Genomic DNA, 27623 nt, shown 5'->3' on the forward strand with positions numbered 1-27623 from the left:
ATTAGCAGCAAAGAAAATATTCTGATATTTTTATTTTCAGGTATATAGTGTTTTTTTCTAACATTGCATCATTCTCTAATATGTGCAGATTACACAACACTCGGCATTCAAAATGATTCTTTCAGAGCAGTCTGTGAACTAATGACCTCTCCTCTGGCAGAGAAAAAGTAAAAGTTCAGGAACAGTTGAGATAATAAAAGTCAGAAAGCAGCCCTCTCCACGACTTTGAAAGTTGTAGAGCTTAATGGCTTTTTTGCATAGAGATAACAACTGGAGTCTGTTAACTTTTCCTGTACTGGAAACAATTAGACTGATGTATCTGATCATAATGTTTTATTTCTTAGCTGTACTACACATACAAATCATATCATAATTTTTTTTTCGCTTCAGTGTCTCTTTAAACATTTGCAATTAATATTATGGGCTAAAATTGCTCGGAAGACTGATCTTCAATGCTTTAAGGTGAAATGAGTATCCTCCAAGCAATACGGTGAATAAAGCCTCATCTCTGTACCAGGTGACATGTCTGATTAGCAATCCCGTATAGAAATCTGCAGCCACTAGAGCACAGCATAAGATTGGCTGTAGAGAAGTGAGAATTCTGTAGCGGAACATCCTGGACAGGCTGATGTAATGTGAGGGGAGGCAGGACTGGACTGGCATTATCAGCACTAACTGTGAGAACTTTCATCACAGCAAGAGTCTGAACTGGAGCCCTGATTATGCCTCATAGGATTATATATCGATTTCAGGGGAAATGGCAGCTCAAAGTGAATCTGCAAGCAGCAGGCGCTTTAACCCTTTATGGTCTAGAGTGGACATAATCTTAAATTTTACCCCTATTAAGCCTGTGCTTGTTATACCCTCTGGCATCAGCTGTCCTCAAATGCTCTGATTTTGTTAATGATTATGTATATGGATTTAACACTTTCTCATGTGCTTTTTTAAATTTTGGTTTAGATGGTTCATGGTATAGTAGTACAGTGGTGTCAAACTCAATGACATAAGGGGCCAAAATCTACAACATAGTTTAAGTTGTGGGTCAGATTGTTTATGAAGATTTCACATTTATTGAACAACCTCATACTAAGTGACATATCTTATGTCTATGGCTGGCCTGCTCCTCCAGAGTAGTGCAGTGGTGCAGTTTAATATTTACCTGCTCCAGTGCGGCTTTGGGTCTTCTCTGATCCTCCTGAAAGCCACACACTCTATGCAGCATACCTCTGGCTCCTGAGGCATGATGTCACATGATAGGGCAGGAAGTATGAAGCACAGAGTGTGTGAGTATCAGGAAGAACAAAAGAGACAACATATCGCTGGAGAAGGCATACCTTACACTGCTCCAGTTCTCTCCAAGTTACCGGGGGATGGCTTTGATCCAAGGAGGGAGCCCCATGCTAATTTTTCTCTGGGTTATTGCTGCACCCTGGCTGAAACTGACAATGTTTTAGTCAGAAACATTGTGCTCATTTGGACAGGGAAGGCAGTGTGCTGTCATTCTCTTACTGCTTACAATGATGGACATTAGAAGCTGTTGAAGGCCACCTAAAATGGCAAGGAGGGCTGCATCCGCTTGACACCTTGTGCTTGACATCTGTGATGTAGAGTAATGTGGGCCAATTTGTTTTAAGTGAAATCTTTCAGCTTTACTGATTAGGCAAGGCAAAACATTTTGATTGGATTTAATCCAATCAAAGGAAAACAAAAAAGTTTGCCTTCTTAAAACAGAAAGAATTTTCGATAATTCAGGTTGGAGTGAGCTTGAGATGTCTCCCAGTGCATCACTGCTGAATATATGCAAATTAACCATTGTTGCCCTTAGAAGCTAAACACACCTCCAGAACCGCTGGAATGCAATGATGTGTCATCTTGTTAATTTGTACAGAGCCATAATAATTCAACGTGCATACAGACTGTTTCCGATTGTTTGATCCTCATCAGTGCATGGCATGGATTAATTTGGCTCTATGGAGTAGGGCTTGTAACACCAAGAGGTACAGACTAACCAGCAAGCTCATGGTGAACCAGAATTCATTGGAGTGTGTGAGGGGCTACTTAATCCAATCAGTTGTTCCTAAACCAACAGAATGATCACTTTTGTATTACTGCAGTTGACTGCTTAAATGAGAGAGGCGTCGATCATTTTGGAACATTGGGTGGAAATCTATAGGTGTATGGTCAGCAATATACTGCTAACATTTTTAATAGGCCGGTTTGGGCGACTGCATACTCTTGCGTGCTGCACTTACTGCAGGAAGCCATCTGTACTTCCTTAATATAAGCTTTATTGATAATCTATTGTAAATCCTTAAACATTATTCAGCAGAACAAAACTTTCTTTTGCATGGTGTCACTTAGGAGTAGTAAAAGCATTATATACAGGAAGTGATGGGTTATTAGACAGGAAATGACAACATGGCAGAGCTGTCTAGAGCCAAGAAACCAAGGGTATTACCTGTCAGGTACATCTCCTCTCCTTCTGAGAACATCTGCTGGCAGCGTACACAGCGGGCACACGTCGGGTGATAGTGCTTTCCTCCTGCCTGAAATAACACAAACTCAAGTGAGGTTTCCTAACAAAACATTCTTTAGCCTTACATAACACAGGTCAGTCCATGTTTCGTTACTAATACAAGCAGCTTCTTCAGTACAAATAAGTTGAAAATATACCCAGAATGTATGGAAGATTTAGTCACAGCTACTGCAAATTACACATTCAACTTGAAAAATCATCTTCTGTATAATGACTTCACATCTAATCATATTCTGCTTCAAATAGGTGTCTGAAGTCAGGGACATTTTATGCAGAAATATTTGGGTATTCTTTGAATTAAGAACCTGCTTGTTTTAGAGGCAAATCTAGGTTCTCAACACAAAGTGTGCGGTTATCTGAATCACTAGCTGTTATCAATTTATTCTATATAGGCTCCTTGAGAAGGATCCATGAAGAAACCTGATCAATTTGATCTAACCAGCCATTAAGTGACTTACAAATCAATCATGTGATCATATCTCAACACTTCTGACCAGCCATTCAGAGACTCAGTCACATGATCAAATAAAGTCACATACATCCCTGTGAATTCTCCTTGCAGAGTATATTATTTACAATAAATTAATCCTCTCTATGAATTACACTTTGAAGTCACACTTGACCACTAGCTAGAATCTAGTACAACTAAACCTGGCAGCACTGGCAGCAACCAGTCACCATGAGAGTGACTCCTATGCTGGATGGTAGCTTGAGGTATTTGGAGCCATGTGGACTGCAGTGCGTCTGACAGATGCTATTGGGTACGAAGTAGCAGATACAGTCGCTGAACATGTTGAATTAGGTGGTCTCAAATGTGCTCAATTCAGTTTAGGTCTAGGCAATTTGGAGGCCAGGAAATGTATCTCAAAACATGACTCAATAGAGATGGCAGCCCTCTGCCAGTCAGTGTATTTCAGCTGGTTTTAGCATTGATACCTGGAAGCATTGGTGCAGTCACCTGTTAATCTGTTTCAGTTCCCCATTTACAACAGGGCTCACTCCTGTATAGTCATTTCTGATACACATCTGGAAGCCACGCAATCCATTTGGACATTGAGTTGCACCATGGTAGCACCCAGTAGCAGGTCAATTTGCCAGCCAGGGCCGGCGCTACCATAGACAGGACAGGACAAATGAGTTGCTACTCTGTCAAAGATATTGCAGGGGTGCTGGAAAGCACAGTTAAGTTGGGGGGGGGGGGGGTGAGTAGGGAGGTGGCGTAGCTGAATTAGGAGCCCTGTTGGGAAATATGGCTGCAACAAAGGGCCCCTAATGCGGCTTTATGGTCAAGGAAAGGGGAGTGTCTGTCAGGAGGGCCCCTGGGTTCATTTTTCCCCAGGGCCCCAATGATACTAGAACCGGTCCTGTTGCCAGAACCAACCTCTTACATTCAAACAGAAAAGAAAAAGTACCGGTACTGAATGCTAAAACACAACAGCCTGGGGATAGACTAAATAAACTCTTAGGGCCCTTTCACATGGGCAGTTGAACTGCGTGCTCAATGAGCAGTTATCAGACAGCAGCAAGCAGTTGTAAGAGTTCGACAGGCTTTTCACTGCCTATCAACTGCTCATGTGAAAGGGCCCTTAAATTCAGCACACTTATTGCAGGCTGTACTCAGAGTCGATCCATGGTGAATGTTTTTGATATGCTATTGAATGAAGATATTGTCTTGTAAGTTTAAACACGGCTTGCATGTGGTCAACTCTGAGTGTAGTCTGCACTAGGTGTTTTTTGTTCCCTCTCTCTTTCTCTAGCCTTGCAGTAAGCCGGCCCGCTCTGGTCAGCAGCTCATGCAGAAGTAGAGTGAGACCGTGTACTGCGATTCATATGTTGGCAGGAGGATTGTTGCATGCAAGGACAGAGGCAACCTCATACATTAATTGCTCATGTTGCCCCACACAGTTGAGGAAAAGGTTCCATTCTTCCACTCATGGTTCATTTAAACCATGAAAGCCTGTGAAGAGCTCACAAATTATGTCATTTCCAAAATGCTGCTGCCCTTGGCTAAGAAGCCGATGAATATGCCTTTTTTAATGTCTGTAAAAATCATGTTTTTTCCCCCATTACAGCTACAGTTGCTACACTGACAACTTGCTGACACACCACCTTATATGCTCATGACGTCTGTTTGTGACATGTGCATTAATCCTGTGGCTGTAAGCCCCTGACATCAGGGGTGGGCTGCAGTCACAACGGTGCATTTATATAGTGCTAAGTTAGATGATGTCACTATATAATAAAACAAGCAAACATATACACACACACACAAAAAACACTGGGCAGATAAAACATGCCAGCAGTACTGTAACCTACTGATTAACAATTATATTGTATAATTCACACAAATTGCTAAATGATTTTGACATTTTTGACATCTATCTGAAGAAATGAGATTAGCCGTTATCACAGGCGTGTGCGCTGGCTGCAAGCCACGGAAAACAGGATTTTATTCCTCGGCTGTTTTGGTGTTACAGGGCTCATAGCATGGCAATGGTCGTGCTTCCACTAAATCCTTCATCAGTTTCTTGAATTCAATTGATGAAATAAAGACGGACATAAATGTGCCCTGAGATAAACAGGTGCAAAGTCAAAGGCTTATTACAACTTACGCCTTCGTATGTTTTACTGAATTTTGAGATGCAACCAAAAGGTTTTGATAACAGTAATGTAAGTCCACTTACATAATATTTGTTAAACTAGTGCCTCCTCAACTAGAAAAACAATAGTTGCCACAAAATGAAAATACTAGCCTAATTACCCCCGTTATGATGTATCATGCTGCCCCTACACTTTGGGAATCCCTGTGCAATGCTGGGGGGGTGTCATAATTTCTGACCACCCAGCACAACAACGCTAAGAGCTGGATAATGGAAGAGGTTACACAGGCTGCCCAGAGCAACTGCAGCTCTGGGCTTCCGATATCGCTACAAATAAAACACAATGGCAGCGCAGTGCGATGTTGCTCTGCCTTAGTTCGCACTGTGCTGCCTTAGCGATAGCAAGTATTCAGGCAGGTTCAAGACAGGACTATAGATTACAGCGTAACTAGTAGCAACCGCAGCTCAGTCACGTCCACAGAAGCAGAGCAAGCAGGCTAACAACAATCACCAGCATGGATCCACCCAGGTAAGACTACAGGATAGAACGTAACTAATAGCAACTGCAGCCAATAGTTACGTTTCCAGAAACTAGAGTAGCAGGAATACTACCAGTCACCAACGTGGTGATGGCAAATTCCAAGCTAACTGGATAATGGACTTCCCTGACCCACTGCGGATGCAACGAACGTCCATAAAGCATGAAACTAGGCAATACACAATAATAAGAAAAATAACAATCGGCTCAACTAACGAATAAATAAATATTAGCAAGTCTGCATATATATTTATCAAGAACTAGCTAAAGTACAAGTAATAAGATCGCATAGAACTACAATAACAGAACTATACATAGTAACAAGGTGCCCAGCAGATCAGCGCACTGACCACTATGACGGGCGGGGTATGAAATGGGAGGCAGACTTTTATGCTGGCATCAGCCAATGGATGCAGGTATGCAAATCTCCACACAGCTGAATGGTAATTACTCGATCCTGAGCTGGCTTGATTACCATTTGCTAGCTGTGAATTCAAAGGACTCCCATAAGAAATACATGCAGTATTATGTAACAACATGCATGCAGGAAATCCAGGGCTATCTGGCCGCAGCTCAGCTGCAACAAGCAATTGGTGGAATGATGACAGCATCCTGAGCTGCCCAGAACTGCAGAGCGATTGCAAATGACAATGAGACCCATTGCAAATGCACAAATGTTTGCAAGCAGATAAGTCAGAACTGTCCGTTTGCAGCTCCACTGCAACGGACAGAATACGCTACAGGAGGGATCCTTACACCCTGCCACACCAAATCAGAACATATTCATCCCTGGAAGCATTTAAGTCCAAACTGAAAAGCCACCACTTTAGCATGGCATTTATGACCCTCTACTGTATTTCCTCAGTAACACAGTCCAGCCCAGTGCTGGGCCGAAATTATGCATTAGCGTAATTACGCATCGTAATTCACTACAAATGCACCGTAAGCGTTACGTGTAAGGTTACGGTATTACGCGTAATTAATTACGCGTAGACCGTGGGTTACGTTTTTACGCGTAACAAATTACGCGTAAGACAGTAAACTCCCATTGAAATTACACAGTCTGCCGTAATCGCGTAATATTACGCTCCCGTATAATATAAAAAAGCCGCCGACTTTAAGGGTTAATAGCAAAGCCCCCTTAAGTGCTAAGAGCCTCAAATTTGGAGAATATATTAATGAGATCAGAAGGAATAAGAGGAAAAAATTTTTTTTCAAAAAGACCTTATAGTTTTTGAGAAAATCGATGTTAAAGTTTCAAAGGAAAAATATATACATTTAAAAACCCGCCGACATTAACGGTTAATAGCAAAGCCTGCTTAAAATTTAGAAACACCAAATTCACAGGGTATATTAAGGGGATCAGTGGGAATAAGAGGAAAAAATTTTTTTTCAAGAAGACCTTATAGTTTTTGAGAAAATCGATTTTTAAGTTTCAAGGGCAAAAATGTCTTTTAAATGCGGAAAATGTCAGTTTTTTTTGCACAGGTAACAATAGTGTTTTATTTTCACAGCTCCTTTCCCAGAAGTCAGACTGTAAGGAATAGGGACTTTAATCCATTGGAGCACAGTAGTGATTATAATACAATATAATATATAATATCATAATACAATAACATTTGTAAAAGCGCTTTTCTCCCATATGACTCAAAGTGCGTAAATGTGCCTTAGATCAATGCAGGGTTGCAGGCTGGACCAGTGCTGGTCGTAATGGAAAAAGCTACGCTTACGGATCATTACGCGTAATTTTACGCTATTACGCATTACGAAATTACGCTTACGCATAGACAATCAATTTCGGTACATGTCTGTAATTACGCATTGCCCTTACGCAATTACGCGTAAGAATACCGTAATTCAGGTTGTTACGTTATAGGCTTACGCGTAAATTCCTACTAGCAATTAATGCGTAAGGTCATGCTGCCAAGCGGAAAAGTTGACGCATGGATCAATGTTAGGTAGCCGCTGACTTTAAGGGTTAATAGCAAAGCCCCCTTAAGTGCTAAGAGCCTCAAATTTGGAGAATATATTAAGGAGATCAGAAGGAATAAGAGGAACATTTTTTTTTTCAAAAAGACCTTATAGTTTTTGAGAAAATCGATGTTAAAGTTTCAAAGGAAAAATATATACATTTAAAAACCCGCCGACTTTAACGGTTAATAGCAAAGCCTGCTTAAAATTTAGAAACACCAAATTCACAGGGTATATTAAGGGGATCAGTGGGAATAAGAGGAAAAAATTTTTTTTCAAGAAGACCTTATAGTTTTTGAGAAAATCGATTTTTAAGTTTCAAGGGCAAAAATGTCTTTTAAATGCGGAAAATGTCAGTTTTTTTTGCACAGGTAACAATAGTGTTTTATTTTCATAGATTCCCCCAAGTGGGAAGAGTTTTACTTACTTCGTTCTGAGTGTGGGAAATATTGAAAAAAAAACGACGTGGGGTCCCCCTTCCCAGACCTCTTTAACCCCTTGTCCCCCATGCAGACTGGGATAGCCAGAATAGCCAGAATGCGGAGCACCGGCCGCGTGGGGCTCCGCACCCTGACTATACCAGCCCGCATGGTCCATGGATTGGGGGGTCTCGGAAGGGGAGGGGCAGCCAAGCTTTCCCCTCCCCCTCCGAGCCCTTGTCCAATCCAAGGACAAGGGGCTCTTCTCCACCTCCGATGGGCGGTGGAGGTGGAGGCCGCGATTTCCTGGGGGCGGGGTTCATGGTGGCATCTGGGAGTCCCCTTTAAAAAGGGGTCCCCCAGATGCCCACCCCCCCCCCTCCCAGGAGAAATGAGTATAGAGGTACTTGTACCCCTTACCCATTTCCTTTAAGAGTTAAAAGTAAATAAACACACAAACACATAGAAAAAGTATTTTAAATGAACAAAAAACATAACCACGAAAAAAGTCCTTTAATATTCTTAATTAACCATTAATACTTACCTGTCCTTTTAAAAGCCAGTTCCCACGCAATATCCTCGGAAATATACTAATCAGTTACAATGTAACAAAGTTATTACAATGTAACAACTTTGTTACTTTGTAACACCACCGCACCAGACGTCACTCGCCGCTCACCCGCCGGCCGCCGCATACACGCTAAGTCCCCGCCGGCTCCCGCCGTCCACTCCGCCCACACCTGTCACCCATATACATGCTGGCACCCATGGGTGCCAGCATGTATATAGGTGACATGTGGGAGAGGCGGGGAGGGCAGCGGAGCCGGCGGGGACTTAGCGTCCCTTCACCCGACAGAGCTCTGAGCTATAGCACAGAGCTCTCGAAAGCATCTTTGTATTTGGGCTCCAAGGAGCCCCATTGGTCCTTAGCAGACCAATGGGGTTCCTTCTGATTTGAAGAAACCCCATTGGTCTGCTAAGGACCAATGGGGCTCCTTGGAGCCCAAATACAAAGATGCTTTCGAGAGCTCTGAGCTATAGCTCAGAGCTCTGTCGGGTGAAGGGACGCTAAGTCCCCGCCGGCTCCGCTGCCCTCCCCGCCTCTCCCACATGTCACCTATATACATGCTGGCACCCATGGGTGCCAGCATGTATATGGGTGACAGGTGTGGGCGGAGTGGACGGCGGGAGCCGGCGGGGACTTAGCGTGTATGCGGCGGCCGGCGGGTGAGCGGCGAGTGACGTCGGGTGCGGTGGTGTTACAAAGTAACAAAGTTGTTACATTGTAATAACTTTGTTACATTGTAACTGATTAGTATATTTCCGAGGATATTGCGTGGGAACTGGCTTTTAAAGGGACAGGTAAGTATTAATGGTTAATTAAGAATATTAAAGGACTTTTTTCGTGGTTATGTTTTTTGTTCAATTAAAATACTTTTTCTGTGTGTTTGTGTGTTTATTTACTTTTAACTCTTAAAGGAAATGGGTAAGGGGTACAAGTACCTCTATACTCATTTCTCCTGGGAGGGGGGGGTGGGCATCTGGGGGACCCCTTTTTAAAGGGGACTCCCAGATGCCACCATGAACCCCGCCCCCAGGAAATCGCGGCCTCCACCTCCACCGCCCATCGGAGGTGGAGAAGAGCCCCTTGTCCTTGGATTGGACAAGGGTTTGGAGGGGGAGGGGAAAGCTTGGCTGCCCCTCCCCTTCCGAGACCCCCCAATCCATGGACCATGCGGGCTGGTATAGTCAGGGTGCGGAGCCCCACGCGGCCGGTGCTCCGCATTCTGGCTATCCCAGTCTGCATGGGGGACAAGGGGTTAAAGAGGTCTGGGAGGGGGGACCCCACGTCGGTTTTTTTTCAATATTTCCCACACTCAGAATGAAGTAAGTAAAACTCTTCCCACTTGGGGGAATCTATGAAAATAAAACACTATTGTTACCTGTGCAAAAAAAACTGACATTTTCCGCATTTAAAAGACATTTTTGCCCTTGAAACGTAAAAATCGATTTTCTCAAAAACTATAAGGTCTTCTTGAAAAAAATTTGTTTCCTCTTATTCCCACTGATCCCCTTAATATACCCTGTGAATTTGGTGTTTCTAAATTTTAAGCAGGCTTTGCTATTAACCGTTAAAGTCGGCGGGTTTTTAAATGTATATATTTTTCCTTTGAAACTTTAACATCGATTTTCTCAAAAACTATAAGGTCTTTTTGAAAAAAAATGTTTTCCTCTTATTCCTTCTGATCTCCTTAATATATTCTCCAAATTTGAGGCTCTTAGCACTTAAGGGGGCTTTGCTATTAACCCTTAAAGTCAGCGGCTACCTAACATTGATCCATGCGTCAACTTTTCCGCTTGGCAGCATGACCTTACGCATTAATTGCTAGTAGGAATTTACGCGTAAGCCTATAACGTAACAACCTGAATTACGGTATTCTTACGCGTAATTGCGTAAGGGCAATGCGTAATTACAGACATGTACCGAAATTGATTGTCTATGCGTAAGCGTAATTTCGTAATGCGTAATAGCGTAAAATTACGCGTAATGATCCGTAAGCGTAGCTTTTTCCATTACGACCAGCACTGGTCCAGCCTGCAACCCTGCATTGATCTAAGGCACATTTACGCACTTTGAGTCATATGGGAGAAAAGCGCTTTTACAAATGTTATTGTATTATGATATTATATATTATATTGTATTATAATCACTACTGTGCTCCAATGGATTAAAGTCCCTATTCCTTACAGTCTGACTTCTGGGAAAGGAGCTGTGGCCAAGAGGGTGAAGAACACAGCAAAGAAAGGAGTGCAGAGTTTGTACTGATAATGCAAAGGAAGGCAGCTCCATCACTGATCACTGCTATGTACAGCAACATAAGTTACTTAGGACAATTTGTACACTCTTATATGGCCATATATTGTGGGTTCCTTTAAGCAAATTTATATCTCAGAAAGCTATGCAAAACAAAAAAAGGAAAATAATAACATTTCTATAGCTCTTTCCTCCCATAGGACTCAAAGCGCTTAGGCTCTCTCAGATTCAGAAATTGGTAGTAGGATGAAGTATTAAAAAAATAAAAAAATAGTGATCATTTCTACAGTACGATCTATATTAACTTGTTTTCATGGACATTTCATTATCCTTGCATATTTACTTTATCCAAACTTTGTAGCCAGATCATATGCCACTAGTGTCCCCCTGAACTGCTGAACCCCACAGCACCTGCATGGACTGCTATCTCTGTCGTAACCCCCTGTGTTGCCTGGAGGTGCAAACATGCCTCACATTTAGCAGACATGATTGTGTAGCTTAGGTGGGGAAGTGAAGGGGGGGGGGGGTATTGGAAAAATAATATACTCTGCAGTTCTGAATCTCAGGCATGCTTGTGATTTCATTAACTTGCTCTCTCATTCACCCATGTGCTTTGTATGACTTTAGAGGGAAGTCACATAAAGGTCATGATGGCAATCTGCCTTGAGGAGCTGATGAGCTAAAGTGCTTTATTTGCACTCCATTGGCTCAGTACTATCCAGGCAGATCTCAGTGAGGTGTGCTGGGAAGCTGCTGACAAGGAGGGGATACCGGCAGGCAATGATAACTGCAGCAAGCTGAGCAAACACAGGGATGCAGAATGACAGAATCGATGGCATTCAGGGATGCATTCGTTTATTGCAAGGTTTGTGCTCCAGAAATGTGCATTTCATTTAGTAACTATACATCCTCATTCAAAACAATGCAAACTGTTTTCCTTTACCACTCTTTTGACCAGTGTTTCTCAAACCTGTCCTTGTGACTCCCCAACAGTGCATGTTTTCCAGGTAACCTCACCGATGCACAGCTGGGGTAATAAGTGTCTCAGCTAGGTGGATTCCATGTAGCTCAGACACTAATTACCCCACCTGTGCATAGGTATGGTTACCTGCTGCACTGTTGGGGAGTCACAAGGACAGGTTTGAGAAACACTGCTTTAGACCATTAACAGTACAATTTTGGGGATGACCAATCATCGCTGTGGTAATCGAACGGAAACGACTGGTCATGGCCGAATTACAGCTAACCAATCCAATCAATATAAAAAATGGACTGATCCCATTAATCTGATTGAATTGGCTAGCAAAAACGATCAATTAGCCATGGAATTGTATCATTAATGGGCACCTTTATACCCATAGAACGGAATGATGGAAGCTGCTGATGCTATTTCAGTTGTGTATAGGAACACAGATCAGATTGCAGGTTAGCTTAGAAGAATACAAAAACGAAAAAACCGAGAGCCCAATATAGTGTAGTATGTTATGTAAAGGAAATATGACAAAACGATTACGAGTATTATACTCACAAGTCTGGGTTACCACAAAGGCAACCACTGGAAGTGCAGGTGGGGAGAATTATGACCTGACCCCACTCAGGTATTAAGAAGTCGCTCTCTGTAGATAGAAGTGGGGATGTACCCCTCCACCAGGGGTGGACTAGATCAAAAGATAACTGATAGTAACAGAGGCGCCAAATTAGAATAAAATAATTTAAAAACCGTTTAAAAGGAGGGGGGTTGGTGGTTACCACCCTCAGATATATAATGACCAGCCAATAAGTCGTTATACATAAATAATAGTAATAAATAATAATCAGTTATCTTTCAGATTGCAGGTTAGGTTGCATTGTGAATCCCTATAATGTGTGGTCAGTACCGACTCAGAATGCAGGCCAAATCTCAGTAGAGTTCTGAATCTCACCCTCACTGAATGTCTGCAGGCCAGGGTACCAAGCCTAGCTGTCCTACATAAAACTCCCTCAGAGGATGTGTGTAGAGAACCAGGGCTCTGAATCTTCTCCCATATACAGTAGCACAGCACTGGAGATACAGTATAATGAAAACAACCATAAAGCAGATTTAGTCTGGCATACCTGGATAAAAAAATGTTCCTTACTCTTTATTACCTATTCAGTTATATTACATGCTTTTGTCCAAAAGTAGTGTCGTCTGTGTAAAAATCCCAAGGGCCTGCATCCTAACAGTTATAATCTACCTATAGGTACCAGACAGGTGAAAGGTTGCTTGAGGGGACAATATATGTTCCATGACTAGTTAACCCCTAAATGACATTGCTAAGCAGCACTGCAATACCCCATGATAGTGCTTGGTTTATGTTTTCCCTAGACTTGTGAGGCAGCCAGTCAGGATTTGAGCACATAGGACATTCAGGAGCCAGTCTCACAAGTCAGTGACTGCTGAAGGAAACTGCCTAAACTTGCAGGTATGAGCCTCTCAATATACACCCTGCTGGCTGCTAGTTGCAATGGCAATCCATGCAACAGAGAGTGGTTGGACTAGTTTTGCACAATTAGGGACACAAGCATAAAGAGGAAACTAAGTCAGGACTAGTGAAGACAATTGTTTTTATTTATTTATTTATTTATTTATGTAGATTATATATATGTTACCAATGCCTGTGCTGTGTCTTTGTACAGGTGTATGTAGGCGTGGTATATGAGGAGCATTATTGGGGAAAGGGGAGTCCATGCCGACAGTCAATGTCTGATTTACCACCATGAGCTATCATCACTAACTGCACCTACTCTAATCTGGCATGCCTATTTTTAAATATGTTCATCACAACACACTTTGCAAGCCTCCCTGTTGTCAAATGGCAGACTTTATTGTTGTGGCCAGCAAATGACTTGCAGCAGCAGTGTCACTCCTTAAAAACACAGGTGTTCTTCAGTTGGTAGGCATCTAGAGAAATGTTGCAGCAGCAAATTCAACTCAACTTGCATAGGTGAAACTTTGGGGCATAGTCACTAAACTGCGGTAATCAGAATAGCGGGAATGAAGTCCTGTGCTAGATAAGTAGATCTCAATACAATATGGTAATACCACATATGCAGGTTAGTAGGGCTTAATTGGTGGCTGGTTAGTGCAATGGTTAAGGGCTCTGCCTCTGACGCAGGAGACCAGGGTTCGAATCTTGGCTCTGTCTGTTCAGTAAGCCAGCACCTATTCAGTAGGAGACCTTAGGCAAGTTTCCCTAATACTGCTACTGCCTATAGAGCGCGTCCTAGTGGCTGCAGCTCTGGTGCTTTGAGTCTGCCAGGAGAAAAGCACAATATAAATGTTCTGTGTTTGTTTGTTAATGCGCACAATGATAATATCATGCAAAATACATATGTAAGTTGTGCGTAACAGGTGCAAACACACCACACTGGTCGTGCAATTCACATTGTGTTTTAGGATTGTACACAATTTGCTGATCGCAAGAGCTCCACAATAACATGGTAATCGCGGCACCCTTTTTGCACTAGTGCCCCTTGATTTTTGGGCAATCGCTAAAGTGTGCATGCTGCATTTTCTCCCTTTCATTTGTTTTTGATGAAAAGCACTGTAGCAAACACGCTCGGTGAAAATAGAGAAAACCTCCATCGCATGCTCCTGCACTTATGATGCTGACTGTGATTTTTGCCATTAAAGGGTCCTGAAAGTACTGTTTATGTGTTAATGTAACGTAATGTATTATGGCAAACGCTAATGAGTTATGCGCAGTAATGCTTTTCGCATCTAAATACCATGGGAAATGTGTTTACCGCTTATGAGTTACACTTTGAGGCTGGGTGCACACTTGTCAGTGCGTAAAAGGTCATGTTTTCTGTCAAGTGCTTTTTTGCAATGGTAGTGTGCTTTTTGCAGGGTTTTTTTCAGCAAATGCGTTTTTCTTGTGGTTTGCATGCATTTTAATGCGTTTGCAGTTCGCATATGTGTTTTTCGCAAATCAGTAGGAAGACAACAGGAAGTGGAAATACATCAGAAAACATTTTTTTTTAAACGCATACCAAACGCATTACATTGCGTCACCATTGACTTTCATTATGTGCGTTTTTGAAAAATACGCAACAAAACCAGTACAAAACACATATTCGTTTTTATATGCATTTTTTAATGCAGCCCATTGACTACCATTGCAGGCAAAAATGTTGCGTTTTCTGCAACGCTAGCGTTTCTGCTAAGTATGTTCCCAGCCTAAAGCAGTTTAGTGACTATACCCCTATATGACTTATTGAATTCCTCTCAGAAGTCCAAGGATACTCCTCGTGTGAGCGGATACAGGCTGCTTCTGGCTAAGCTGCTGGACACAAAGCCACAACAGTAAAACGACATGACAGTAACGGTCTGCTATTAATTCTCCACATGGCTAGTAAGAGCATTAATGAGTTGCACTGATGTGATGCATAGTGTAGCACTAAACAAGTTAAGAGCCCTTTAAAGTGACATTTTATGTGACAGACAGCAGACATGTGTTCCTCATTTTCTGGGATCAGTTAGCTAACAACATAGCAGCACTAAGTGGCCAGATTAGGCCTGTCATAACAGCCATACCTCCAAGACTCTCCCGCTGATGTATTTACTGCAGGTTTCACATTTAATCCCAAACTGGGCATGGTAGTCGCTCTCGCAGTAAGGCACGCCATCTCTGGAAGACAAGAAAGAAATCCATTATTTCAAACAATGACAACTCAAAAGGAAAGTTCTACATTTTCTCCCGTGGATAGAAGGGGGCTGATACATTCCACAGCCACTGCTGCAGAACACAGAGCAAAGATGAATTATTCACAGAACACAAAAAGCACAAGACACATCAAATGCCTCTTCAGCCTAATGTACTTCAAATACTTATATAGGAAAAAATGAAAATCATGAAAAAGCTCCCATATCTGTAAAGAATTTTAAACATCTGTCATTTTTTAGCCATTACCATGCAGCTGGGTGCAGCACATTGCTTTTTATAGCCACTGTCCATTTTAAGATAAAAGTCGTTATGGACGGATCAGCTTGTCTGGATTCCATTTAAAAGTTCTGAATTCACAATCTGCAGTGCAAACTGCTTATCCCATACAGTGTACTGACCTCATGTGCCCTATGGGCCTGTTTACAATGCAGATCACTGTATTCCCCCTGCTTTTACTATACAGTTTGCAATGAGATTTGGACAAGATCACAATCACTCCAAAATGCAAAAGGCAGTGCAAATGCAGTTCCATAGAAATCACACTGCACTGGTGGAAACTGCCTACCATGATTCCCAGCACGGTTAAAGTGTCATAGTGATTGATCAACACTGGATGTAATGTTGTATAATTGTTGAGCTCTACCTTCCAGTCCTCCTAGTCGGTGAGCTTGCCACATCTGCTGCCTAAACTGGGGAGGGGCTGCCTAATACTGAGGGCACATCTGGCTACCTATACTAAAGGAGGGGTCTACCTAATACTAGGGGAACACCTGGCTACATATACTGGGGGAGGGGGCTACTTAATACTGGGGGCATACCTAGTTACCTAAACTGAGAAGGGGCTAACTAATACTGGTGGTGTTCCTGGCTACCAAAACTGGGGAGGGGATGCCTAATACTGGTGGTGTTCCTGGCTACCGAAACAGGGGAGGGGCTGCCTAATACTGGTGGTGTTCCTGGCTACTGAAACTGGGGAGGGGATGCCTAATACTGGTGGTGTTCCTGGCTACCGAAACTGGGGAGGGGATGCCTAATACTGGTGGTGTTCCTGGCTACTGAAACTGGGGAGGGGATGCCTAATACTGGTGGTGTTCCTGGCTACCGAAACAGGGGAGGGGCTGCCTAATACTGGTGGTGTTCCTGGCTACTGAAACTGGGGAGGGCTTGCCTAATACTGGTGGTGTTCCTGGCTACCGAAACTGGGGAGGGGATGCCTAATACTGGTGGTGTTCCTGGCTACTGAAACTGGGGAGGGGATGCCTAATACTGAGTCTCTCAATATACACCCTGCTGGCTGCTAGCTGCAATGGCAATCCATGCAACAGAGAGTGGTTGGACTAGTTTTGCACAATTAGGGACACAAGCATAAAGAGGAAACTAAGTCAGGACTAGTGAAGACAATTGTTTTTATTTATTTATGTAGATTATATATGTGTTACCAATGCCTGTGCTGTGTCTTTGTACGGGTGTATGTAGGAGTGGTATATGAGGAGCATTATTGGGGAAAGGGGAGTCCATGCCGACAGCCAATGTCTGAATTACCACCATGAGCTATCATCACTAACCGCACCTACTCTAATCTGGCATGCCTATTTTTAAATATGTTCACAACACACTTTGCAAGCCTCCCTGTTGTCAAATGGCAGACTTTATTGTTGTGGCCAGCAAATGACTTGCAGCAGCAGTGTCACTCCTTAAAAACACAGGTTTTCTTCAGTTGGTAGGCATCTAGAGAAATGTTTGGGGTATAGTCACTAAACTGCGGTAGGGGATGAAACTGGGGAGGGGATGCCTAATACTGGTGGTGTTCCTGGCTACCGAAACTGGGGAGGGGATGCCTAATACTGGTGGTGTTCCTGGCTACCGAAACTGGGGAGGGGATGCCTAATACTGGTGGTGTTCCTGGCTACTGAAACTGGGGAGGGGATGCCTAATACTGGTGGTGTTCCTGGCTACCGAAACAGGGGAGGGGCTGCCTAATACTGGTGGTGTTCCTGGCTACTGAAACTGGGGAGGGCTTGCCTAATACTGGTGGTGTTCCTGGCTACCGAAACTGGGGAGGGGATGCCTAATACTGGTGGTGTTCCTGGCTACTGAAACTGGGGAGGGGATGCCTAATACTGGTGGTGTTCCTGGCTACTGAAACTGGGGAGAAGCTGCCTAATACTGGTGGTGTTCCTGGCTACTGAAACTGGGGAGGGCCTGCCTAATACTGGTGGTGTTCCTGGCTACTGAAACTGGGGAGGGGATGCCTAATATTGGTGGTGTTACTGGCTACTGAAACTGGGGAGGGGATGCCTAATACTGATGGTGCTCCTGGCTACTGAAACTGGGGAGGGGGCTGCCTAATACTGGTGGTGTTCCTGGCTACTGAAACTGGGGAGGGGCTGCCTAATACTGGTGGTGTTCCTGGCTACCGAAACTGGGGAGGGGATGCCTAATACTGGTGGTGTTCCTGGCTACTGAAACTGGGGAGGGGATGCCTAATACTGGTGGTGTTCCTGGCTACTGAAACTGGGGAGGGGCTGCCTAATACTGGTGGTGTTCCTGGCTACTGAAACTGGGGAGGGGCTGCCTAATACTGGTGGTGTTCCTAGCTACCGAAACTGTGGAGGGGGCTGCCTAATACTGTGGGCACATCTAGCTATCTATACTGGGGAGGGGGCTGCCCAATACTGGGGGCTACATATACTGGGAGGAGGCTGATCAGCTACCTGCCTCTGCCTCTAAGGTCTCTGCCTCTTTCTCCATCACAATTCTCTCCCCTGTCTTCCAATCAGTATTGTTGCCTCTCTAGACTCTCCCTCTCCACAAGGTTTATTAAAACCCCAGTAAAATTGGTATTTGCAGATTGCAGATAGTACACTGCAATTTTACCGTTATTGACATAGGTCAATGTTCATTATACAAGCCTCTCTCTGTCATTCCCGGGGTAGAGGTCCCCTTTTTAAAAATTTGGGCAACCCCCACTTAAGGACTCTTTGCACGGCCTTGTGGTGGATGATCCTGCTCTGATTCTCCCTCTGGTTTTTTTCTCCTCTGGCCAGGAAGCGCCAAACAGAAACTTTGTAATACACACATGTGCAACAAAATGGAACAAAAAGTGGATCAGATCTGAAATGTGCCATTAACACAATGGAGAAATGCAGTAGTTCAAATGAGCATCCAGCGTGCGGGAAAGCTAGCCAGATATACAGCCAATTGTTATGCTGAAAAACAAGCATGAATGTGGGTAAAAATAGAAAGCAGATTCTTCTACATTTACTTCTGATCTTTACTCTGACTGCAGCTAAATGTTTTTAACGTGGAGGCAGGTCAATAAAATAAATGCCGGAACATTTCCCAAGATCTTGAATAAAAGCAGCAATTGCTGTGTCTGGGCAGAATGATTAGCTGTAATTGATTAGGTGTAATTGTCTAATTTCTACAAAGCTCAGATTTATTTACTCACGTACAGCATTTATAGGCCAGGTCTGTTTATCGGGTCTTGCAATGGATGTTTTGTTAAGTCTTGCGCTGAGCAGTACAAGGTTAGCAGTGCAGGGGTGCAATCAGATTACTATAAAACACATGAAGGAATCTGGTTGAGATTGGAAGGCTTTGAGCGGTGCATTGGTTACTGTCTGGAGCACTGATTAGGGAGCATCCATGGTAAGGCCTGGCTGGGTAGCTGTTGGCCAGTGAATGGCCTCCTACATAAAAACGCTATCATCATATGGCCATTTTAGTCAGCAGCAGGTTAACTAACCACTGTTGGACTAATTTACTAGGACAAGCACAAAAGAAAGCTGGAACAAAATTGGGGCAATTACCAAAACCAACCAACCAGAATCTCCAAAATCTGCATATTTCTTTCTCACTTCATTTGAACTGAAGAAGTTTATTGTAGTAGTTGTAAAACTACTTCTTGTGCACAGGGATAAAACTATCTTACTTTTTTATTTAGATATATCATGTTTACATCTGGAACTGGATAGATTGCTCTGGACAACAACGGCACACTTGCTTCAGTTGTCTTTGCACCATCAGTCGCTGGCAGTTTTAGTTTCATGTACTGTAAGCAGAAGTGAGAGGTGCAAACAATTGTGGATTCCTTTGCAGGACATGTATTGAAGGTTGAAATGTTCGAAAGCAGGTACTGTAACTTGGTCGGCTGGTAAAATGGGCGCCATATAGTCTGCAATGTAAATTGCAACTACAGCAGCTCCCAGTGTCTAATTTGGGCCTCAGAGTTTGTTCTTCAGCTATCTGTTAGCTTTTGCAATCAGCTGTGGCGAAGTGGGCACTGGTTTATCAGAAATGGATGCTCAGCTATAGCTATACTATAACCAATTGCCAAGGGGTTATTTTGGAAGTTGGCGATTAGCTGTAGTGAGGCATAGTAGAATTTGCCACTCGGGTATAATATAGCCAAGTGCCAAGGGGTAGAGTTGGTGTTCAAATTTGGGTTATTGATGTGGCGTGGTGGAAATAAGTGAAGCACCATAGAAGTGCACTAAGAGGTTAACTTTAGTGCCGAAATTGCAGATGGGCACCTAGATATAGTATAGCCAAGGTGAAGGTCCACAAATATTGTAGGACAGGAGGAGAAGCAGTGGCGTTACTGGGCACCAATTCTGGGGTAAGTTAGTTTAGAAGTGTGCGGGGGGGTTGAGGGTAGTATTAGCAGTAGGTGGGAGGAGGTTAGTGCTAGGTGTAGGTGGGGAGGTTAATGCTAGGAGTAGGGAGGTGAGGATAGTGTTAGGCATAGACAGGGGAGGATTCAAGTGAGAATAGGGTTATAGTGAGAGGTAGTAGAATATCGGTATAATTACTAATATTCTACTGTCACTCTATAGGGAATCAAGGATAATAGGATATCAGTAAAATTACCAATAATTCTATTACTGGTATTACCATACATATTAAATGTATGCCTCAGGGTTTTGAGGCACAATTGCTCACTGCTTAGTCACCCAGCTAACCATATATGTTTTATATTACTTTGTCATTTTCAATACATCTTGTACCAACGTGAGCTGTACAGGCACATTATTTCCCCCACCCTCTAGGATTTCAGTCGCCCTAACAGTATGCTTCCTGTGTGCTGGAGGAAGTCTAGGAAGTTAGAGGAAACCTGCAGAATAGATTCCCTTTTAGGATGCTATCAAGCTAATTTTATAAATCATAAAGAACAATGATGTGAGAAACTCACAGCAGTCAATTAGATCACAGCTCTCTGCCATTTAGTGAAGCTGATTTTTCACTAATTCTTCTAGCTTACTGCACAGTGACGCTCGGGCCATTACAGTCTTAGGAAAGCCAACTGAGTTATGCTACATATGTATGAACTGTGACCCGGACATATTTGCTTGTCAATGACCAGCTACACTAATGGCTTTGTATGCCTAGCTCCATAAATAACAGTTACACCGGCTGACTGAAGGGGACTAATGTCATGACACATGGCAACTCCTCTTTGGCCTAAGCACTCACCAGTCTCTCATTCATTCTAGCACACAGTGTACTCACTTGCTGATGTATTCTCCAGTTAGGATGATGCCACATGTCTGACACTTGAAGCAGCTGACGTGCCACTGTTTTTCCAGCGCCAGTAGTGACTGTCCATGCTTAATCTCCTCCTTGCAGCCCGCACAGTCTGAGGAATGAAAGCGCACAACATCATCACACAACAGGCTTTCTGTAGCATTCTGCTCCAAGGTGCACAATGGAGAACAGCTGTGATTAATGGCAAGTACCTTGAACTACTGTATCATGCAAGCTTTAATTATTAACATTTGTAAACCCATCACTGCTTTGGCTAGAAGACGAGTTTCCTTAATGCAGTATTGTGGTTGCTGGAGGACCATTGACAGTGATATATTATTTCTCTTCTATCCACTCCTATTCTGAGCTGCAAAGTGACACTGGTGTATAATAATAAATGATTCAGATTAAATCTTTCCCTGCTCTGCATTCATGTAGCAAAATCTGGTACCTACTTAGTGCAGAATCCTGGTAGTGATATGAGAAAGGAAATAGATTAAAAGCAAAAAAAAAAAAAGTTAACCATGGATGAAGAAACTGAATGCAGCTGAATTATGTACAGAATCAGGGAACCTTTGCAAACAATCTTGCTGGTTTTGGTTTTCCATATTGTAACTGGAAGAATCTATGGCTCCTCCCACAAGTTCTGAACATACAGGCCTTGAAGCACCAAGCTTTCATTTGGTGATCTTATTTTCACCTTATGTGTTTAAAGTGTACCTAAAACGAAAATAAAAAAGACAGAATTGGACACTTACCTAGTAGCAGGAAGCCTAGAGTGGGTTCAAATAAAATCTGAAGATCCTATGGACCATCCAGAGTCTTCCCACTACAGAGGTAAGCATCCAGATTTTGCCCCCCCCACCCCACCCCACCCACCATCTCAGGTTTGCTTTAACAACTCTTCTAAACCTATCAAAGTATGAAACATACTGGTATAGATTAAATAGAATGCATGCTGCCCTGTTAGCTCACATCTGGTTTGCATGATGAGGGTTATGGGAATAGCGTAACCTCCCAATGGGTCCAACCCATACATTTTTCCTATTATGCTGGGAATACACGATGAGATTTTTCAGCAGATTTACTGTCCGATCGATTTTCCGACCATTTTTCTGATTGATTTCCATTCACTTCTATGAGAAATCGATCAGAAAATTGATCGAAAATCAGATCGGACATGTTGGAAATTATCCATTGAACCATCTATCTGCCAAAAAATCTCATGGTGTATTCTCAGCATTACAGGTGTTGCTGGCTGAATGCACGTATGTGTTGCATGCATGGCACTTATACGATTCACATAACACCTGCTAAATTGTAATGCAGTGTAAAGTTAATGAATCAGGCCCAATATGAAAAAGGTAATAAACTTAAATTTATCAGGGACACCTTATTTTAAGTGCCTTTTCCCTATTTGGTCAAGGCCACCAACCACAGGAATTACTCCAGTATTGGACCCAAGTCCTTTTCCTTGGAATTCACCACCTCTTGGCTACAAGTACTAAACATAAATATTCATGCATAACATAGATTTATTTTAGCAGTAGAAATGTCATATTATGCCAAGTTAACATAGCTGATAAGGAAGAGTTTATAAAGTCTTATCAGCCCCTTCCCTGTTTCTTGAAGTTGGCTTGTAACCTTGACTGCCCCAGGATCTGTCTCATATTGCAGGAAGGCAATGAGTGATTCCATGTACCTGGGAGCCATGCAAGTCTCAGCTCATGTCAGGCCCTGTACTCTACAGACACCTGAAAGAAGCAATACAACAGCATGTACCCCGTACTATGGAAATAATTCACAATCGGGCACACTCAGCCAAAGCGTTCTCTCCCTCAAGTCAATGTGTGACTTTTTATAGCAAGAACAATTACACCACATAAGAGAGACCAACAGTAAGAGACAAGGAGGCCTATTTATCAAACTGAAAATCCTCTGCTGGGACAAAGATAAATCTTAGTAGCAGAGAGTGCATGCTCTGTGTCAGTACACAGGTTGTCTGACTATCTAACAACTGCATGTATTCAACATGGTGAACCTATAAACCTGAAACATACCAGCAACACAACAGATATATATAGCTATAGACTGTGTCAGCTGGGACATTTACAGGTAGAAAACAGTTTTTACTCATTGCGTTTTTTGTAGAAACAGAAGTACTGAAAACTGGAGCAAAGCTTCTGTGGACAATGCTACTACAATGCATATTTAAGCCAGAACCCAGCACAGAATGTATTATAATGTTAAAGTGAACCTGAGGTGAGAGTGATATGTAGGCTGCCATATCTGTTTCCTTTTAAACAATACCAGTTGACTGGCAGCCCTGCTAATCTACTTGGCTGCAGTAGTGCCTGAATCACAACAGAAACAAGCATGCAGCTAATCTTGTCAATTCTGAGAATATTGTCAGAAACACCTGATCTGCATATGCTTGCTCAGGGGCTATGGCTAAAATTATTAGAGGTAGAGGATCAGCGGGACAGCCAGGCAACAGGTATTGTTTAAAAGGAAATAAATATGGCAGCCTCCATATCCCTCTCACCTCGTATTCCCATTAAATTCCTCTTACCTCAGCAGATCAGGGCAGCTCAATGTATTGATGCGGTTAAATCCAGACTGAAAACCCACCTGTTCAGTTTGGCATTTGCAGAAATATAACTAATTTTTGCTGTGTTATTACTACCAATTACAGAATCTGAGAGAGCCTAAGCACTTTGAGTCCTATGGGAGAGCAGCGCTATAGAAATGTTATTGTTATTGTTGTCATTGTTAAATAGGTTAGGGTTGTTTTTTGAAAGACAAGCAGCTTTTTCAAAAAGGGAAAAGTACCTGGTCACATGCCCCTTTGCACTTCCTGTGTGGAAAATTCATGCTTCAGCTGAGTAGTGCCAGCGGAGTGCATTAAGAATATTCTATTAGCAGGTATCCCCCGGTGCCCAAACTACTACATCACTTTGTTTCACATAGAATGAAGCAGGTAATTTGGGCGCCAGTGGTCCCTTGGTATAAATGGGTGCCACATAAACTACAATGTTAATTGCTGCTATAGCGATCCCCAAGGGGTAATTTGGGTGTTGACACTTTTTGTTTTTAGGTAGCACGGATATTGGTGGATGGGAGTGTTCAGATATCAGTGGACATTAGAGCGGGAGTGGAGGAGGGGCTGTGGGGTGGTCGGTTACGGTTAGGCATCAATAGAGGAAGGGTTCTAGTGAGAATAGGGTTAGGTTTAGCGATCGTAAAAATTGAAAAATGTTCTAATTTAATATTCTCATAGGATAAATCATGAAACCGCATTGCCTTAGAATCAACATTTCTAATTTCAAATGTAATTTTTTTTTGTTTTGTTTCATGTTTTATTAATGATATATAAGGAACACTAATGAAATAAAAATATAAAGTCAGTTGTGATCAAAGCAGTATTGCAAAAGTCACAAAAATGTAAAATGCTGTAATAGCCAATTGGATTTCACTTTACTGTAGCCAGATCACTGAAAAAAGGAGCATTAATTAGTTGCTAGGGTATATAACGTTTCAATAAAATAACTAGAACCAACATTTTGTGCGTTCCAAAAGAGCGATGTCAGATGGCTGCCATGATCTGTAATAGGAGTCCAAGGAATTCGACTGACAGTACAAATAGTGGACAATAGTGGCTCAGTCTAGACACACAACAATAAAGATGGAGATAAGGGAAATGTGAATGTATTTGATTTGGTTGTTCTGTCTCTTGTATTCCTCTAAGGCACAATCCTGAGCTGTCAATAGCTTTATCCAGTAACACTTGCTGGCAGGACAGGAATAAAAGCAGCCCTTCTTCATATGGAAGGTGAGCAGAGCGCTTTTATCATCTGCTGTTCCACTAAATTACGTGTCAAGGGCAGAGACGCGACAGCCAATGCAGTGAAATGCAAGATCACAGAAATCAAAGCATACAATTATTACTCCATTTTATACACCAGAAGGTGAAAATATGTTCAACATGTTTTTTAATTTTGTACTCCTCTGCTCTTTAAAAATGGTTTGAGTGTATTTATATAAGCTTCCTTTCTATTTGTGTCCTTACATAGCTGTGTGAGCAATGCACTGACACTACAGCACACAATACAAGCAGGCTGCCAGTTAACCCTTTCCAGGGAAGGTGTTATTAGCAAGGCAGCAACTGCTGTCCTTGGTGCTGATTCCTGTGCACTGTAATGTGGTGCTAAGCTGGACAGTGATCACCTATATCACACAGCAGTACAGAAGCAAATATCAGCAAACTTGACAAATACGCAAATTCAACCAACATTTGCGGGTGGGAGGGAACATATACTTTGCAGTAGCTAATTAGGTTCTAGAGCTGATAATTAACTAGAAACTAGTTGATGAATGCAATTGTCAGATAATTAAAGTGGACCTGAACTCTTGCACAGGACAGAAGGGGAACAGAGAGAAATGCACCCTGTATGAATTTAGAGAGTTTATCCCATCTAATTCCCCATCATCTGTGACCAAGCACAAGTTGTAATTTGATCCCTCAGCTGTGTGAGCTGCCTGCCACGACAAGTAAGCTAATTGGTGAACACAGGATGTTAACAATATGTCTGCTTCCGTGGAAGCAGGAAGTAGACACTGCAGATTTATTGCAGGCTTTGTATCAGCTATAACAAAAAATGTTTTTCTTGAAAGGTTATTATGCTGTTGCTTGCCTTTCATGTTAGGAATGCAACAAGAGTTTTTTTGGTAGATAGATGGCTCCATAGATATATTCCGACAGGTCCGATCTGATTTTGATTATTTTTCTGATCAATTTTTTGCATAGAAGTGAATGGAAATGGTTTGGAAAATGGATCGGCCAGTAAATCTGCCGAAAAAAATTAATTGTGTATTCCCAGCATTAGAGCAGAGAGAAAGTTCTAAGTTCAGCTCCACTTTAAGCAACAGCACACAAATCTGATTAGCCTTGTGCAAAGTTCTAGCTCCGCCTCCATAAATATCAGTTACTGTCACATCTTTTCCCCTCATTGGATAATTTGGTAGCTCTTTGCTATAATTCTGAGTGATGTGAACATAAAAACACAGGACACCTTAAAAGAGAAATATTCGTATTTGCTATGCTACTTACGGCTTGGTCCATGGATTTTAACTGGCTTGTCAGATACCAAAGACTGAGAACAGTTTTGGCAAATACAGTCTTTGCCTCTGAATGTCACTTTGTCTCCAATAGGAAAAGGTTTCCTGTGTTAGAAGAAAAACAAGCTAGTTAACATTTACTGCACAAGGACATGTATATAATGCTCATTATCAGGCAGTTTCATGCTGAATAAGGAAGCCAGCTGCATGGCTATTAACCTCCCTTCTATGTAGAACTGATACCAGAACAGTCCTTGAGTAAAACTAGGGTCATATGGGCCTGGTTGGAGACAGTGATTTTCTATGAGCCAGATTATCTTTATCCATTCTGGTTTTGTCCATTGTAGAAAGGTCCTGCTACTTTTTTTTTATCCTAACAGGAAACATGCATGAATCATGCCCACACTCTTGAGTGGCATCACACCCTGACCCTGCAATGGACCCTGTCAGCGATGACAGCGTTTCCATTAAAATGGTTGTGGTATACTCTGACAGTGTGAACCCAGCCTAAAATAAATAACTATTATGTGAGAGAGACACTGTGGTGCTTGCTACTACAAGACACATTTCCAAACATTTTTGCATGTGATTTTAGGTCTGCAAATATAAACACATTGTTACAGTCATGCTTACATATTTGTGTGCAGTGCAGAAATGGGTGCATTTTAATGGTACAGATACAGCATAAAAACTGCAAGTGGGCACCAATATGAAAAAGAAATGTCCAAGCACCCATTTTCTGCATTGTAGACTGTGGTGGGAATTAGCCCCTATGTCTGTCTGTATTTCTAGGTCAATATTTTCTGCCCTTTCCCAGAAACAGAGACAAGAAGATAGACATTGGTGGATCGGCCAAATGCTCTTTTATCCTTATTTTTTGGATACATATTTACCCAGCTTTATCACATTAAGTCTTTACTTACCTCAAAATATATGTAGATAACCGGTTCCATCTTTATATCTGGCTCAGTATCTCAACAATGGATCTGATTTACTAGGTTTACTTTAGCTGGAGAACATTTAAGAACTCATCCTGCAAACCTGGTTCAACCACAATATCATTTACCAGTAGACCCAAGCCTGTTTAAAAACGGGCTCTAGGTCTTTTTTCTGCCGCCGCAGCCGCCACGCACAAGCCCGCACCTGCTCGCCTCGCCCATCTTGCTCGCCCTCCTCACTCCCTGGTCCCGTCCAGCTGTCCGTTACTGTGCACATGCGCAGTAGCAAAAAACAGGGACAGCTGGACGCAGCGACAAAGGGATTTTATTATATAGGCTGATGCTGTGTTCAAATTTGTTCAGCACCACGTGTGGCCAGTGGGAGCGCACAGTGTATTGTCCACTCCAATGGTCCACCGTGGTCCGGCTGTAGCCTGGGGAAGATGCATTTCCCCCATAGACTATATGGGGAAA

The 27623-nt window shown here is 42.5% G+C and overlaps 1 protein-coding gene across 5 annotated transcripts in view; it reads right to left on the reverse strand.

The window, feature by feature from the left end:
• The window catches only part of ABLIM3 (actin binding LIM protein family member 3), a 345645-nt gene that overhangs the window by 93191 nt on the left and 224831 nt on the right, over positions 1-27623 (reverse strand). For all 5 annotated transcript variants that reach the window (XM_068277143.1, XM_068277142.1, XM_068277140.1 and 2 more), the window contains 4 exons: positions 26204-26316; positions 21079-21205; positions 15438-15531; positions 2459-2546 (listed from right to left, as the gene is read on the reverse strand). In XM_068277143.1, coding sequence (XP_068133244.1) covers positions 2459-2546; positions 15438-15531; positions 21079-21205; positions 26204-26316 — 422 coding nt within the window. The remainder of the gene's footprint in view (positions 1-2458; positions 2547-15437; positions 15532-21078; positions 21206-26203; positions 26317-27623) is intronic.

This window comes from Hyperolius riggenbachi, chromosome 3, assembly GCF_040937935.1.
Source record: "Hyperolius riggenbachi isolate aHypRig1 chromosome 3, aHypRig1.pri, whole genome shotgun sequence".
In the NCBI taxonomy this organism is placed as follows: Eukaryota; Metazoa; Chordata; class Amphibia; order Anura; family Hyperoliidae; genus Hyperolius; species Hyperolius riggenbachi.